A 17,381-nucleotide genomic window follows, 5' to 3' on the forward strand; every position below is an offset into this window, starting at 1 on the left:
TTAAATATCACAATTTAATGCAGTACAATTCTGTATTTAGTTTAAATATGAGTTTTGTTATTAATAAGCCGCATATTATTTGTATATTAAATAGGTGAGGTTAGTGAGTGAAGTAAGTGTTAGGTTACATTAATATACAAAAAGGAATTGTCAGTTATATTGCCTAACCTTAGCCTTTCTTTTTCCTGTTAAGCCTCAGGTAATTACCTTTCAGATAATATTTCAGAGGATGATATGTATGAGTGTAAATGAAGTGTAGTCTTGTACATTCTCAGTTCGACCATTGCTGAGATGTGTGGTTAATTGAAACCCAACCACAAAAGAACACTGGTATCCACGATCTAGTATTCAAATCCGTGTAAAAATAACCGACTTTACTAGTACTTGAACACTGGAACTGTCGACTGCCAAATCAGCTGATTTGGGAAGACACAACCTAACCTTAACCTAAAGTGTTAACTAATAGATAACAAGTTAGTTATTATATAAATACAATATATATGTGTAAATATAAATTTTAGATTTTTAGGTGGAAGAGAATTGAAAGAAAAGAACCAATATTTTTTTGTAACTATAATTGTATTATGTAATTACTTTATGTATTCTTAAATTTATATTTTTAATGTTTTGACAAAATTTTCTTCTTTATTTTAAAAGGAAATGTCACCTAATCAACTGTACATAGTAATTTGGGAAACAAGACTGCTCAAAAATGATTTATAAAAATGTTATGTAAAAATCCAAGCTAAACAGCCATTTTGATTGTTAAACAATCAAAAAACTTTATTTTATACTTTTCCTCAATGTCTACCGATTGTGATCACTGTAAAAATAGCAATCTCCTTCAGACTTAAACAAAGTACTCACTTTGGTTTGCTACTAATTTTATTTATTTCTTTGTCTAATTTTGTTATACCATATGTGCTTATACATATATATATTTCAAAAAACAACCACCAAACATAGTAACTAAGTCGACATTCGCAGGATCCTGCATCATCAGTCAGTACATATTCTACAATTACATCAGCAAATAACAAAAACAACAAAGAAATAGAAACATAAAAATTAAGAAAATATAAACCACAAAACTTGTAACAACACAACTTTACTGCCATACTAGCAGTGTTTTTATATACTAATTTTATATATATACAAGGTGCGACAATAAAGTAATGAGACTGATTTTTCTTTGCAAGATGTGGCAACCTAGGCACACCATCTGCTCAGTTCGTGAGTTGTGCTGTAATAAGTGAACACGTGTTTTTGACTCTTGTCACAGAAATGAAACAGCAAAATATTGCGCAACGGTATGCCATTTCTTTTTGCGTTAAATTCGGGGGAAAATAGTGTAAAATTGGAGGCCTGGTAAAGAGAAATAAACAAAAGAAAGTATAATTGGAGACAAATAAATTAACGTCAATAGATATAAAGAGAAATTAAGCGCAGAACACAAAAATTCTTTCAGCGCCATACCAAATTGATTCACCAAACATTATCGATGTAACATATATTAATACTGACACTAAAGTAATTAGTGATGCTGGGATTCATACAATTGCCTAAGTACGGAGAGTTTCAATCATCAGTCACTAATAACGCTAATAACTTCCGATTCGTAGACTGTTACTTACAACAAAACTTTTGAGAAGTGAAGTCTGGTTGAAAGCACCCAACTTGGTAATCAGAAATACTGGTTACAAAATTTTGCCAGGGTACCTTGATGAATCTATGTCCAAAATGAAATATCCCAATTAATGTTTGTTTACACAACATCTTCATTGCAATTTCTCATGTGTAAAATTTCAAAATGGTTGCTGCACAGGGCTGCAAAATAGTCGGCTACAGAAAGGAATTTATCACCAGACAATGACAAGTAAAATTTTCTTATTATATTTCCAACCTTCAAAATGATTACAAAAATGAAAAAAAATTTGTAGTTTTATAATAATACATTTTGGTTTAACCTTTTCAGATCATGTAGCCATTAAACTGACTATGTACGGCGTCAGTTTTACAAACTCATTTTATATGGCATCTAAGTCGGTTATTTTGTTTTGTATTCACAAAGGAATCAGTTTTATTACACAATTTGAATGACGTTTATACGATGTAATATGTTTTATTTAGACTAGAAAGAATATGACCATTTTTTTCTCAGAAATGTGCTTGTGTGTGTGTGTGTGTGTGTGTGACTTGTTTATTATAATTGCTATAAGGGTTACGGATTTATTTATTATTTATAAAAATAGCTTATCTTACTAGCAACATATCGATGTATTAAAACACATAATAAATTATGATATATGGCACACAAAAAAAAAAAGGTATTGATGGTCATAAATACATCACTTTTACTTGAGGTCTATAAATATCTTTTCTGACAAATGATATCGGTAAACATGTAACACATAACGATTTGTAATGAATAACACTATACAGCAAAAATTGTTTTTTGTCAATCTGAATAGCCTTTTGAATGGTGGGAATTTCTATAAACGTAGTTTTCTGAATCTACTTTCACTTATACTAAAATATGTTACTAATCTGTGATTTATGACACGGGTTTTTCATCATATTTTTCCCAATTTTCAACCAATTTGCTTGCAATTATTATTTTTTAAATCAGCAAACTATGTTTCATAAACACAAAGAAAAAAAACATTTTGCTAATAAAAAACGCAGTAGAAATGCGCAAAAAAAATTCTGCAATTAAATTATTGTAATTTTTGTACTGTTTCAATTTTTTTTTTTTGTTACAGACATAAAAAATATCCAATCGTAACGGTTTTTTTGACAAAATCTGTTAAATCTCTTTAATATACTGTAATTTTTTTGAAATTTTTTTCACAAGAGGGTAGCATAAGACTATGAAGGAAGGCAATCAAATACCAACATATTTTCGCAGAGCGCTAATCAACCGCGGATGTGATGGGAAAAGATTAAAAAGAATTGGATGTGGTTACATAAATAATTACCTTACTTTTTCAACCCTTTTTGACTTTAAACTTTATTCACTTATTTAAATTTCTCGTCTCAAAATTTGGACATTTTCATTTTATATAGGTGTAAATGCAGACCTTGTACTTGTATGTCCCTGATGTTTCACAGTGGAGTCATCCATTCACTAATTTTCTCTAATACCAGTTTGATGTCAGTTTTAGTAAGTTTTTCTTTCCTTCAAAACCCTCTCTTACCATTGTTAAATGAAATTATAAAATTATGTACTTATCATAATGGCATATTTAAAATATATTTTTCAATAAGAAAGAAAAACTTTCTTATTTTTTCAGAGAAATGTATTCTTTTTTTATGGCTGTTTTTTCTGTTAAAGGGGAAACTGAAACTGATGATCACAATTTTTTTAAGTGATTTAACAACATACAAAATTCTGCTCTTAAAAATATTACTTACAAATATTTTATACAGTCTCCTTAAAATATAGAACATACAAAGTTATAGAAACTCCATTATTGCACATATATGAAAAACCAGGCACTTACTTTTATGCTTTCTTTATCTACTATAATTTGAAGACTTTCTTCAAAAAAATTGAAATTCTCAGCAATAGAGACACATGAAGGTTTAGTTATATAGTTTCATCAACTCAAATGCAAACTACTGTATTCGCCTATAGGCTACATGTAGTCTTGTTCTATAATTTCTACTAAAGTAGAAGCGATTGTTTTATATTCTAAGTTTCTTAAAAATACTAAAATAATTGTAAGATATTTAAGAAATTAGGAGTATGTCCTTAACAAATGACTACAATTTGAGAAAGGTCATACAATAATTTACACAATCGACCTAAATACATTCTAGCAGATTGTATTTAGATACCAAACCTTACCATCTTAGACAAAAAATGAAGGTTCTCAATTCTAGAGTACATTAACCAACAATTTTTTAAATTTATTAATGTAATAATTTTTTTTAAATTAATGCTAATCTAAGATTCAAATAATACCTTTTTTTCCTTGAAGCATTCATTTGAATGCGAATTGCACTTAGTACCCTAGAACTACTAGTTTAGATTATCAGTGATTTAACAATATCAGGTGTCTTTTGATATGGCATTATAAACAGCTAATTCCTAGCAGTCAATGAACCGATGTCACTTTTATTTAAAAAAAGAAAGAAAAACAAGGAATTAATTTTTAAACAAACTTTTAAAAAACTGTTTAATTTTTTTTACACAAAAAAAATTAATATTATAGATTGAAAAACAGATTTAATGTTTACATCAAACAGCAAAGAAGAATATTATGGAAACTAAATAAAATAAAATATGTAACAAGCAAATTAAAATTATAGTACAGTTTAATAATTGACAATCAAAGAAATTTAATTTATAAAAATGTATAAGAATTATTCGTTATCGTTTCCCGCGTTTATTTCCAGGTGGAGGTTTTAATAGTTGAAAATTTGAATTATCTGTTGATGAAAACGAAGTACCGGTATTAAAAAGACTACTGCCACCACCAATTGATGGTACAGGAGTGGCTGATTGTGTTGAACCCCATCCTAAAAAAATAATAAAAACAGATAAATTTTAAAGATAGAAAAACTACACTATTAATAATTATAAAAATAATAAAATGTTTAATTACCGTACCATATATAAAACATTAATTAATTAGCCATTTTACAGTACCGACTGAATAAAGTATGAAGTAAAAATTTTATAGTTAGAGGTAAAAATTGACTAACCAATATTTATTTATCTATTAACAACATGCTGATGCCCCACTACAGTCACTTTTTTTGACAATGATGAAATGATGAAAAAAGGCCAGATCCTTGATGGGAACTGAACCAGGACGAGTTGACTGAAACTCACTATGGTAGCCGTCAAATCAGTAGGCCATCATGTACCATAGAACTCCTATCGCCTGATTAAGTGATGAAGACTGTGATCTAAATCAATAATAATAAAAAAAAAAAAACAAAAAGAAAGAACTGACTCATGTATAGTACAAGGTTTTCTCCATAAAATTATCAAGTATTAAATTAAAACAACCTGTGTTATTTCCTTTTTTCTTTTATGAATTTAAATTTTAATAAGCTTTTACTCAATTTTAATACTACCAACTTTTGATTTGTATTCTGATTAAACTACAAATCAAAAACATGATTTAAAGAATACAAAACAAAAAAATCACCTCAGGACAAACAAAAGTGACAACAGTTTATATATTTCAATGTCAATGAGATGTAATTTAAAAATTTTGAGATTTACAATGGACATCTCTAAAGTAAAGACCGCTGGGAAATTTCTCTCCTTAAGGTTGGCAAACCTGTGTCATTCTGGCCGCACTAGTAATGTACAAACTGCATTGTTTTCTGTAAGTTGTTGCATTGTAGTATCTTTGATTACATGTAAGTTATTATGTTATAAAATGAATAGGAAAATCGATGCTGCCACCGACAGTGAAATACATGATCGAGTCATACATTTTTTTAAACCGTGAAACAGGTTAAGCCGACTGAAATTCATAGGCAGTTGGTTGCTGTGTACAGTGATAATGTAATGAATGAAAGAAATGTCTGAAAATGGTGTCAAAGGTTTAGAAATAACAGAATTAATGTGCATGAAGAACGTTTGGGGAGGCCCTCAATAATCACCAAATACTTGTTGAAATGCGTGGATGATGGAATCAGAAAAGATCATTGTTGAACAATTTCCGACCTGTCCCTTCTTCCACCTCACCGACCACCCACCATATAGTCCGAACTTAGATCCTTCTGATTACCATTTGTTTGGGAAATTGAAAGAATTTTTGAGCGGTAAGCAATTCACGGGTGACAATTAACTTAAAAATGCTCTTTATCAGCGGCTAAATGGACTAGCGGCAGAAGAATACGATGAGGGTATATTGAAGCTGGTGTATCGCTATGATAAATGTCTTAATTCATTTGGCGATTATATAGAGAAGTAGTATAAGATATGTAGTTGAAGAAAAATAAAAAATATTTATGAAGTTTTCAGAATAATTTTTTTTTACAATGAAACGGTCTTTACTTTAGAAATAACCTCTTGTAAAAACAAAACTAATGCTATATCAGCAGTGGAACATATCTTCACAATACATAGTATTCAATTTAACTTGTTCAGTATTGCTTACATGAGATATACCAGAATGATTTTGATGCCCCTTGCTGTCATTAGATAGAGTTACAACATATGTAATATGGGTAAGTACAGTTGTAATAAGAAATATATATACATACAATGACATACTGATACTGCATTATGCCACTCAGAATGTTAACACATGTTAAGTGCAACTAGAAGATAAAATAAAATTTATTTACATAACATAGAATTGGTAGGTTAAAAGTACACCAGCAATATAATAAAAAATTCAGATAAGTAGATTTTATGGAATAAAAATTTATTTAATATATTATTATTCCATATTATCATAATACTAGTAATAAAGCCTGTTGCAAAAAAAAAAAACAGGCTCTAGAATAAGTAATATATTATATTTCACCCATATCCAATACAATATATGCTTTTATATATATATATATATATATATATATATATATATGAAATGCATAACTTTCAAGTGGCTATAGGTTTTCCTAAAGATTCTATTCTTTAGTTTCAATTATAAAATGGTCCTTCCCGTCTCTGAAAATGTTTGGCATCCTGTTATTTCTTAATATTCATTAACTTACAATTTTAATTTGTATCTGCACTTTAATATGTTGTAATTTAGTTACACTAGAAAATTTCTTTATAAACAATACTTTTTGTAAATACTTTTTCTGGATCTGGAAATATCTTGCTTCCTCCAGCCCGTAGATGATTTGAACTTTTACACCATCTAATTTCACAACCTTGACAATGCAATATATTGTTGTCCATGCCCAAACACCGGTTTTGGTAGGTATTTACTTTTAGGAAGGTAAATACTTACTTTTTCCATTGTCTGATCTTGCGATTTATTGATCATCATTGTAAATTCAAATTTTACAGAAACTGTAATCTTTTTAGTATAAATGGAAGGTCAGTATCAGTAGGTTAGGTGCAAGACCAATTCAGAGAATGAAAACCATTTCACTGACAATGAACCGGTTATTACTTCTGCAATAATCAAATTTGGTTTTAGTTCTTTGACTATTAACCTTCTTCCATGACGCAAAATTCATCATTCTACATTAAGATTTCTCAAAAGCACGACAGCTCCTACTTTAATTTCAGTTCATGAACAGGAATTTCTACTGGACAATACTCTTCAGTTATTTTCTCCACTATCAAAATCAATGGAACTTAAGTATGTGCTTGCTGTTTCTTCTAACACATCTAGAACATTCTTATATAAGTCATTAACATCTGAATTTTTGGAACAAAGAATGCCTTTTTTAGCAATTACATAACAATCTGAAACTTAAGTTGTCATCAAATATTTCTTTGGCTATATCTCTGTCAAACAGAATACAAGAAGGTATTTCTACCATTTCCTCTGGTAAATAATCAGTTGATTCAAGATCACAATTGTCAAGCGTAACAGCCACTTGCTTAAAGCGGGATCAACTGAGCAAACATTTTTTAAGTCCTAAGATTTAAAATTTTCCCCACAGTTGACAGAATTTAATGTTCACTTTGACGGTTTTTGTTCTGTCACCATGTTTGACAGCAGGAAGAGTTTCCCTAAATCCCCTGCAAATAAAATATCCTTATTCCTAAAAGGTTTCTGATTTGTCGTAATTTCTTTCAGTAGTCAATCAACTACAGTTAAAGCAAAACTGAGAGCCATTATAGCCAAAATTATGGCTTTACTTCAAGCAGATTAGCAGCAATTCCTACTGATGCAAAAGAAAGCAATAGTTTGTTCTTCATGAATAGTTCTAAAAAGATTTGTAAGTTTTTCCATTGCCTCCGTCAAGGAAAAATCATTTCTGTGGAGGAAGTTCTTGATTGGTAGTTACCAACATAATAGTTTCAAACGCTAATTTTTTGTTCTGGATTTAGTTTACTTGCCATTTCAGAAGCTTTTCATTTTTCTAAAGCAGTATCAAATTATTTAGAGTTTGTGAAATGTTATACGACAACATTGAAAGTTGTATTTATCGCATGAATTATTATTATTCATTTTTAGACTGTTATTAGCTTCTGTAGTATTAAGTCCTGGCATTGTTTACAATTTAGTGTACAGCTAATTTTATGTCTATTTGCAAAATATTCTGAAAAATGGTGTTTATTTTTTTCAAACAGTTGTTTTGCATTAGGTGGCAATTCAAAAATACGAACGTATGGAAATAAATCTCTTACTTGTCATGGTTTGCTGCTACAAACTATTGCCTATCTAAGATCTTTGCCCAGTTTTAACAATTTTTTAATAAACCCCTTTGCATTGCAGATTCTTGTAAACTATCGTCTGGAATGACCTTCTTAGGTCTTCAAAACCTGTAGCTCCAGGTATATGGAGCAGCAGCAACCTTAAACAATACCTTTCAAGATCAGAGCCAAAGTTAACTGAACACATTCTTCCAATTACATTATACCCACAAAGTTTTTGTGGATGCCATTCCCTTTTTTCTCATCAAATACAAAATGCTTTGGTGTTTTACATGAAATGGATTGTACATCTTTACAGGAGACTCTTGCTACTAAATCAGAACTATGCTCTACTGAATGGCCATTAGATTTTCTGAAATTTCTTCACATTGTGGATTACACATCATGGTAACAAATAGATCAGGTTAACCGTAATTTCTATCTATTGCCATTACGTCTTGATAGTGCTGAATCATATGTCATGAGCTACCTTGAAATGATGATGGCAAAATGAAAGCTTTTCCAGGATGTAAAACTTCATTATTCTCAGAATTCTGGATTTCATCCACGAGATCCTTCTACTTTTCAACCCTAAGGTGAGACTGATTGTCTTATATAACCCTATCTGTTAGCTTTAGTTTTTACACAACCATCAACAATGTACTGCTTCATAAGTTTTCCTGCACCCAAAAACCGATAGAATTCATCGCAAACTGAAAGACGATACTGAGAGTACTATATCTGGGTGACTCTTAACCTTCGATTTCAGTCTGTTTCAGTAAATTTAAAATAGTTCTTAGTCCGTGTTGCAGTGGGATAGTAATTCCCCAGCTCTGATCCCCATATGGGAATAACAAAAGATACACCAAAGGCTTTTTCTGGACTAGATTTGAGTCAAGAATGCTGATTCTTTGTTTTTCTGGTTTTGGTGCTTGCAACTGTGCAGTAATGAATCAGCACGTCATGGTGGAGACGTGGTACACTATCTAAGTTTTCAAATATAATGGCAACCTCATTAGATCATGATGCATTATATCTACTTTGATCATTTCTGCAATCTTGAATAATGGCCAATGATAGATAAGGTGGGAATACATTAGTCAACAAGTATGTTAAATACTCTCTTGCTCTCCTTCAAAAAGCATTTTTCATACATCTACAACAGATTATTTTGCATCATAAACATACTTAGTATTTATAACAGTTTCATTCCACTGATGGATTTAAAATGTGAAAAAACTTTTAATAGACTCCATACAATCAATGAATTCTACTTTTTTTTTTAAATTGTGGGTGTGATATCTATGTCACATGCACAATTATTTTTTATTTTAGGATTGGTTGAAATGAATTATAAGAATTTAAAAACATACATACATAGTCTTTTTAAAAAATAAATGTTTAATGCCATTTGTGCCTGTATATTTAAAAAAATTTTATAATAATTAACATCTTATTTAATAATTAATTTAAAAATAACAAATCATATTACCTGTCATTGTACCTCCACCGCCTGGAAATGATGAAATAGTTTTATCTTGAGTAGCCATAATGCCCAATGTTTGCATTCTTCCCATCGCTATTAAAAATAAAAAATTAATAAATTACATCTAATTTGACACAGATAAAAAAGTAATAAATAACATAAATTTTTAAATGTAGAAAGTTTTGAAGATGACACTTGATTGAGCATTTTTAACAAGAAAACATTATACACATTTAAGCTTTTATTTTCCTTTTTTTTTTTAACTGCATTCCCTTTAGCATATTTTACTTAATCACTGCGCCTACAAGAGATTCATAATAGTGGTTCACAAGTTTCAAAATACTTTAGTCATACTGCTGCACCATCTACCAACAAACCATGTAAAACACTTCAAAGCTTCTTTTAAAATAACTTCAAATTGGATTTTTATTAGACTTAATCCTAAATACATTAAATAAGTTTTTTCACTTATTATTAAAAATAATTAAAATAAATTCACTTTAATTTTCGGTCCAGTACAGGAAAATGAAAACTAGAAAATCAAACATAGCTACTATTGTAGAGTAGTCGGCTATCATTCTCATAAGAAAACATGATGAAAGCGATAAAGATTTATTGCTGAGTAAGTATGAGTCTAGAAGAACTTGTAAAAAGCATTAAGTCTACAAGACTGTGACAGAGGTGTTATTAAGGAATTGTAAAGTATCTGACACAAACGCACTACAAAAGGAAGCTTTAATTTTTACTTGAATTTAACAAAATAAATCACCTGAAAATGGAGTAGGTCCAGCAGCAATACCGTATTTTCTATTATTATCACCAGATGGTTTTGAAAAAATGTCAGTAGCATCTTTAAGAAAATGTCTTCGTAAACTTAAATGTCTTTCTTTTTGCGAGACAACAGTCTGATGAACTACTTGAAGTCTTCCAGCAAGCGCAACAAAACTTTCATGAAGTCTTTTCAAAGCTAATGATAATTCTGTAAAAAAAATAATAAATTAATTTTTCAGTTAAAATTATTTGTTGGCCCAAACAAGGCGGATTTCATTCCACATAAAGAGGAAATAATGAAGTACAGAAAAACAAACAGTAATTAATTCAATGCCACTCTATAATAAATTAATATACTTCGAAGCACCTAAGCCTTATGCATTCAACAAGTATAGGTTTTTATAGCAATAACTGCAGCTTACACATATATTATTATCAATAATAATAAAAATAAAATGAAAATATTAATTTACTGTGCGGTGTGCACCGCAAAATCACTAATGTTAAATATTATAAAAACAATCAGTAAGTGAGTATTTTTATTTCATTGTTATTGATATTATTACATTCTGCTATAACGCTTAATTATAAATTTATTATATATCTCACAGGCCATTTTTTTTCTGCAAACATGGGATAAAGGACCTAGACACTACCACCCGTGATACACCCATCAATAATTATACATGCGTATAAATTTCAACACATATCATTCTTGTGTTCAGGACTGATCTTTAATTCACTAGAAATGAGTCTCAATTTTTTATTTATGCTGAATTCTACTGGATATTTTTTTTAAATACTGATCAAAAAAGAAACTCATATCTAAATTCAGGTTCAACTTTGTTGCCAATTTAGATTGTGCATAGAGTTATTGCCAGTGATTATGAGACTAATATTGTGTACATTCTTTTTTTTATTTCAGTAAATGTAATATTTATTAGTGTATTTTATTATTATATCAATAGTAAATAATGAAAAAAGTTGTCTGTTTTTTTTTTTTCAAGAACCAACATATATTCAAATGTAAAAATCTGTCTGAAAATATGAACAATTAAATAATTTTTAATTCTAGCTCGATGGGTAAAATAATGAATGATGAGAATGATGAACCTGACATTAAGAGTATTTTAGGTTCAGATTAGCAATCCAACAATGATATTATAAACATAAATAACTCTAGGCTGTCAGCTATTAATAGCAAAAGTAATAATAAAAGGTGAAGAACTGATAGACAATAACACAAAACAAGTCCGTAATAGTGTCATCATTTTTTATTTTTACTTCATTTTCAAGACTTCATAATTTTCTATTTCAATTTAAAACTTTACTTAACATAATATGTAATTTACTTTTGAAAGTAAACTATCTACATCATATAACATATTAAAATAACGGTAATCCACCTACAAATAATATAAAAATTAAAAATTGTTTTTTTCTAATTCCTCAGAAAGTCCCATGACACTTGGACCTTGGCCTATAACAAACAGCCATGTTTAATCTATTATCCACGTAATGAAAACCCTTCCTAAATGAAGATGGAAAAAAGAAAAAAAATTGAAGTAAAATTCAATATATTATTTTTAAATTAAATGTAAGCAAGAAAATGTGAATAAAAACGAGTGACTGTGGAACAGTAACTAAAGTTTCTGTGTGGCAGAAATGACTGGTCTACACTACAGAGAAGATAACAAAAGTGTTACAAACTAGCAAAAAAAAAGGGTTGGCTAGCATTCTCATAAGAAAACATGATGAAAATGTTAATGATTTATTGCTCAGCAAGTTTGAGTCTACAAGAAATTATAGAAAGCAAACAAGTTTTTTTTTGTCTTATGTATTAACAAACATATTCAGACCAATTTTTTATTTTCTTAATTCACTAACAGCAAATTGGTTTATATTTCAATAATATTTAATTCTTCGCGGTTATGATTTTTTTTATCAAATACCACAGAGCATGTTTTTTATTTAAAAAATTTCCATTTTTATTACAAACTGATCACCAAACTAGTTACCAAATGACAGAAATGACTGGTCTAAAGCACAGAGAAGATTACACAAGTTATATGTAGTGTATACACCAAACAGTAGCCAGCAGCACCGAAAGATAAATCACATTAACTCCTTCAGTACTGCTATCATATATGTGCTATCCTATACATTGCCACCACATATATGCCTAATTTAATGTCGGCGGACGAACACAGTACAGCATCTCTGATGTGAGCTGGCACACAGTATACGAACACGCTGATACAATCATCAGTACTGCCACGCAGTTCTCCCACCATAGCAGTGCTGCGGCCCTGAAGAAGAAAATGGAAGAAAACATTAGAAGTTCCCTGGCCAGCTCAACGTGGCACCTCCTGGCAGATGCCAACATTCCTGCCGGAGCAGCAGGCCTGGCTGGCCCACCGAGAAAGCCGCTGGACACAGACGCTATCTTCCTCCTCCAGCTCACCAGGCTTCAATCGCCCTGGCCAGCAGACTCAGCAGCAGTAGCCTGCCCAGTGTGAGATCACTCAGGGAGAACCATATCGGCCACGCCAGCGAAGGATGACGACCTGATACACTGCAGGGCTCTGGGAACCACCACTGCCACACTGTAGGGGGGGACCCAACAGCTGCTGAGGGAAAGCCCGGTCTGAATTCAATGGACAAGCCGCAACTCCCCGACTTCACCAAAGTCCAGCTTCCGAACCCAACAGCTCTTCTCAGAGCTAACACAAAAAATCGGCCACCAGGTCGTTTTAGCAGTTTCAGCCGTTTTCAGGGCCACCACAAGGTTATGAATTATGAGCCATAGAAGCCATTCTACGACAACAGCCCTTTTCAGGGCTACCATAAGGTTAGTAAATGCCATGTGCCGTCGAAGCCATTCGGAGACAATATGTACAGTGCTTCTATATGTGTACCACTTTGTTATGTAACGTAACTGACCTCTTGTTATACTTTAATTATATTGTGTTTTTAATCATTGTAAAATCCTTAAATGGAAGTACAATCACCTCATAAGAAAAATCCACTCAAACGAGGAATCAAATTGTTGTTTACAGTTGGGTTACCAAAGCATTTTCTCCTAGTTAACACATCCATCAAATATTTAATAAATTTAATTTTTGCCAAAAATATTAAAATAAAGAAATGCATAATAAAAATTTATGAAACCCGGCAAAAATAAGAAAATGGAGATTTTATGAAAAATCCGGGTAAATAGAAAAAAGAAAAAAAATTAATACATTTTTCCTTACCCTGAGGAGCTAGTGTTGAAGGTTGTGATAATGTATTAACATGTTTTTCTGTATTATCAATTTCTTGTCTTAAAACTTGTACATTATGTTCAAATTTAGCAACAAGATTCATAAAAAATTCTAATGGTGCTGTATTATCGTTTTGTAATCCAGCTGGTGTATCGTGAGTCCTTTGTGACATTTCACATTGCGCAAAACTCTAAATAAATATTAAAAATTAATACAAAAACGTTAGTAAAAAAAATATTAAAAAGCTTATACTTAAATAAAAAATGTAAAGTAATACTTAAATTATACAGCAGCAATACATTTTTTTATTTATACTTATTCTTTTGTTTACGTTTAAATAATAATAATAATGCATACGTTTAAATTATCATTATATTGGTATCTGCATGCATACTCGTACATATAAATAATCAAAGTTTTAATAAATATGACTTGTATATTGCCACTATCAACACATATTTATAACATGCATAATTCAGTGATTTTAAATATAAAATGTAATTTTATATTTGTAACCCAACAAACGAAATTAGATGAAAACTTAACATAAAAAAAATAAATATTTCAGACCAATTTTTTTTTAACAGCATAAATATTGTATTTCAATAATATTTAATTCTTCGCTGTTATAATGTTTTTTAATCAAATACCACAAAACATGTTTTTTTTATTAAAAAAATTTTCATTTTTTTTACAAATTGATCACCTAACTAGTCACCAACATCCACATTATTTGAACTTGTTAGGCCATACCCACCATTCCCGCTAATAAAGATATAATCAATTTATCAAAGTAACTACCAGTGAGAAGAACAGAATGTTGTTTTGTAAATTTTTGTATATTACAGACAGAAATATTTTCATATAATACTTCACAATACTTCCGCTTTTTAAAAAGGATGTCATTATGCTTTCATTGCAATTTTTAATAAATTTTTGAAAAGTCTTCTCACCTATTTATTTCACGTACAATTAAAAAATTTTCTTTCGTACATCATCTATTAATGAATTTCTAGATAATACTTAAAAAACCAGTTCAATATGTACATAATCATGTTCTCAAATGTCGTAAACGCCTAATGAACTGTGAATTACTTTTTATACAGTGGCACAAGGAAACGAGAAATTTTGAAGCAACTGTCAAAGAAGTAAAAAAAAAATTAATTTACAAGTTTTATTACTGAAAATAAAAAGTAAATTACATCCCATTAAGTGTCCCAACACAAAAAATTTCAATTTCTAAAAGCAATATTCACAAGATGATGGCCAATTGAATGTATCCATTCCTGGAAGCGAATGCTGAGATTTTTCTTGATACTTTGAAACTCTTCCACGGGAATTCATGGGACCACGTAGTCTACTGGTTTCAGTTCTTGTACAACTTGAATTTCGTAAGGGTAAAACTTCAAATCACTATGGGGTATTCGTTGGACGGCTGTTTGGTTTAGGTTCAATGCTGCTGCATGTTTCCTTGCCAATCATCATGGGCTCCTTCCGATTGAAGCCAGAACTACTTAATGTTTTTTTGTTGGAATTTGTTGAAATCAATGTCCTCCTGGTGGTTTTTTTTTTTGAGCTAAACTCGTTTCCTCAAAATTCTCAAACCATGTCTTGATGGCGTGGCAAGATGGAACATAACCGTGACGTCCTAAATTATAAGGACGCAGCAGTCACACTGTCACCATTCTTGTAAAATACCTTCACGGCAAATGTATGTTGTGTACCGAGCCACTGGGCCATAATTACTAAATGGCAGGTAGTTGTGCACAGAAGAATGCAACTCCCACGTTTCTAACAGCTCCTCAGTTTGCCACTACTACTTTCAAAATTTCCCATTTCCCTGTACCGCCTGTATTTATCTTCATGCCACTCTGTATCTTCTTATCTTCTTATTTACCTTAACGTTATTTCATATACTTATATTTTAAATAATTAATACAGACTTTAATCGTATTTATTTAATAATTAAATCTGTATTTTGTGATGCCACTTGATAATCAAGGTTTTATCACGGTTTCCCTTGATCCATAGAGTAGCACTCATTCCTATGATCTACATTAATGCCTTATTATGCACTGAACAGATCAATATTTATTTATTTTTAGCATGAATTATAGTTTTTTAATAATAAGCCTTTTGTTATGCTTATTAAAAAACTTTTATTTTTAAATATGTATATTAAAACACTTAATGCGACCAACTTATTTGATCACAGAATACCACTTACATTTAACACGTTCCTAGGATTACCATCAGCGATTCAATACATCACAATTTATTTAGAGTTTTTTATTTTGTTAGGATATACATTGACCGTGGCAAAAATTTGTATTGCAATATAAGATGTTAGTCATGGATCACTCCAAGTCAAATGGACCAGGAATCCCCAGTCGACAATCTCCAAATTTCCATAAAGTTTTGCGTCAACATTCGCTGTGATCTTAAATGCCATTTTACCAAATTGTAGCTCTAATCTGCACTGCTGATTTTCTTTGATCTCATGAAAAAAGGGTACTTATTGGTAGTTCACGCGTACATGCATAAAATTCTAATGACTTATAATTTTGAAGGCAACAATAAAACTATAGGTTTGAGTTTTAATACTTTCGGAACATTTTATGCTGAATTCAAATATGCTGAATTCACAAGTTTCTTGTGAAACTTGAGTTACATACAAGAGCTAAAACTCAGCTAAAAAGTTGTTGCAACATTTTGTAAGTCAAAGTTTGAGATAATAAAATTGCTTATATAGTACTTTAATCAGAACAAGACTTTGTAACCTGAAAAAAAGGCATAATTGTATGTAAAAAAAAATAAAATTTTCAAAGCAACTGGAGATTCATGTCAGGACATATTAATCACAAATGCGGTCAAAAATGTTTTAACTTGATTTTTGACCTACCTTTGAAAGCTTATATCTCATGTATACCTTCTTAGATTTTGTTAGTTTTGTAATAGTTGGAAAGAGCAACTTTTAAATTACAAAATTCATGCAGTTTGTTTTTTGACCTGTAGTTTATAAGTGACAGAAAAAACAGTTGAAAGATAATTCATCTTTCACACAGGGAGCAAGTTTTCCATAATGTTTATCGATTAAATGAATACTTTCTAGTATAAAGTAATTTTTTATTAGGTAATATTCGTTTTGCTGCCTGTTAATACAAATTTGTTAACTATATTAGCTGTACCTTGCCTCCTACTTAATTCAGAGGAGATATTTTTAACTAATTATATCTGTTACAGCAAGCACAAATAATATTTAAAATATTTATATTACACATGCACAAAAATACTAAAATCAATCATAGACTGGACGTATTCTGGATATACATATTGTCGTTCTGATGATGTAATTGATGGTGCTTCAAGAATAGCAAAAATATGTTGTTCTAGAAACCAGCAAGTGTCCTTTCTAGGGGGCAATGATAAGAAGCTGACAATGCATAAAACTAAAAAGGGCATCATGTTCTTCAAAAGATATATCACATATATTTCCAATCCACCAAGTATTGTCATAAATGCAAGCCACATACTGGCCTGGTTGCAAGCTGGTAAATGATATACCTTGAAT

General features: G+C 30.4%; 1 protein-coding gene across 2 annotated transcripts in view; it reads right to left on the minus strand.

Moving 5' to 3' along the window:
- Positions 1-4,164: 4,164 nt before the first annotated feature.
- Nup58 (nuclear pore complex protein Nup58) overlaps positions 4,165-17,381 on the minus strand; it is a 74,980-nt gene continuing 61,763 nt past the window's right edge. Inside the window, exons 7-11 of one of the 2 annotated variants that reach the window (XR_012758243.1) lie at positions 13,802-14,000; positions 10,546-10,755; positions 9,783-9,869; positions 4,711-4,917; positions 4,303-4,524 (exon numbers count right to left, since the gene is read on the minus strand). Coding sequence is in view for 1 of the 2 variants with exons in the window: in XM_075378598.1 (XP_075234713.1) it covers positions 4,376-4,524; positions 9,783-9,869; positions 10,546-10,755; positions 13,802-14,000 (645 nt within the window). In the remaining variant the exon portion in view is untranslated. Of the gene's footprint in view, positions 4,525-4,710; positions 4,918-9,782; positions 9,870-10,545; positions 10,756-13,801; positions 14,001-17,381 lie in introns of both variants that reach the window. The other variant, XM_075378598.1, reaches the window with a different exon arrangement.

This window comes from Lycorma delicatula, chromosome 11 (genome assembly GCF_047948215.1).
Source record: "Lycorma delicatula isolate Av1 chromosome 11, ASM4794821v1, whole genome shotgun sequence".
Classification (NCBI taxonomy): Eukaryota; Metazoa; Arthropoda; class Insecta; order Hemiptera; family Fulgoridae; genus Lycorma; species Lycorma delicatula.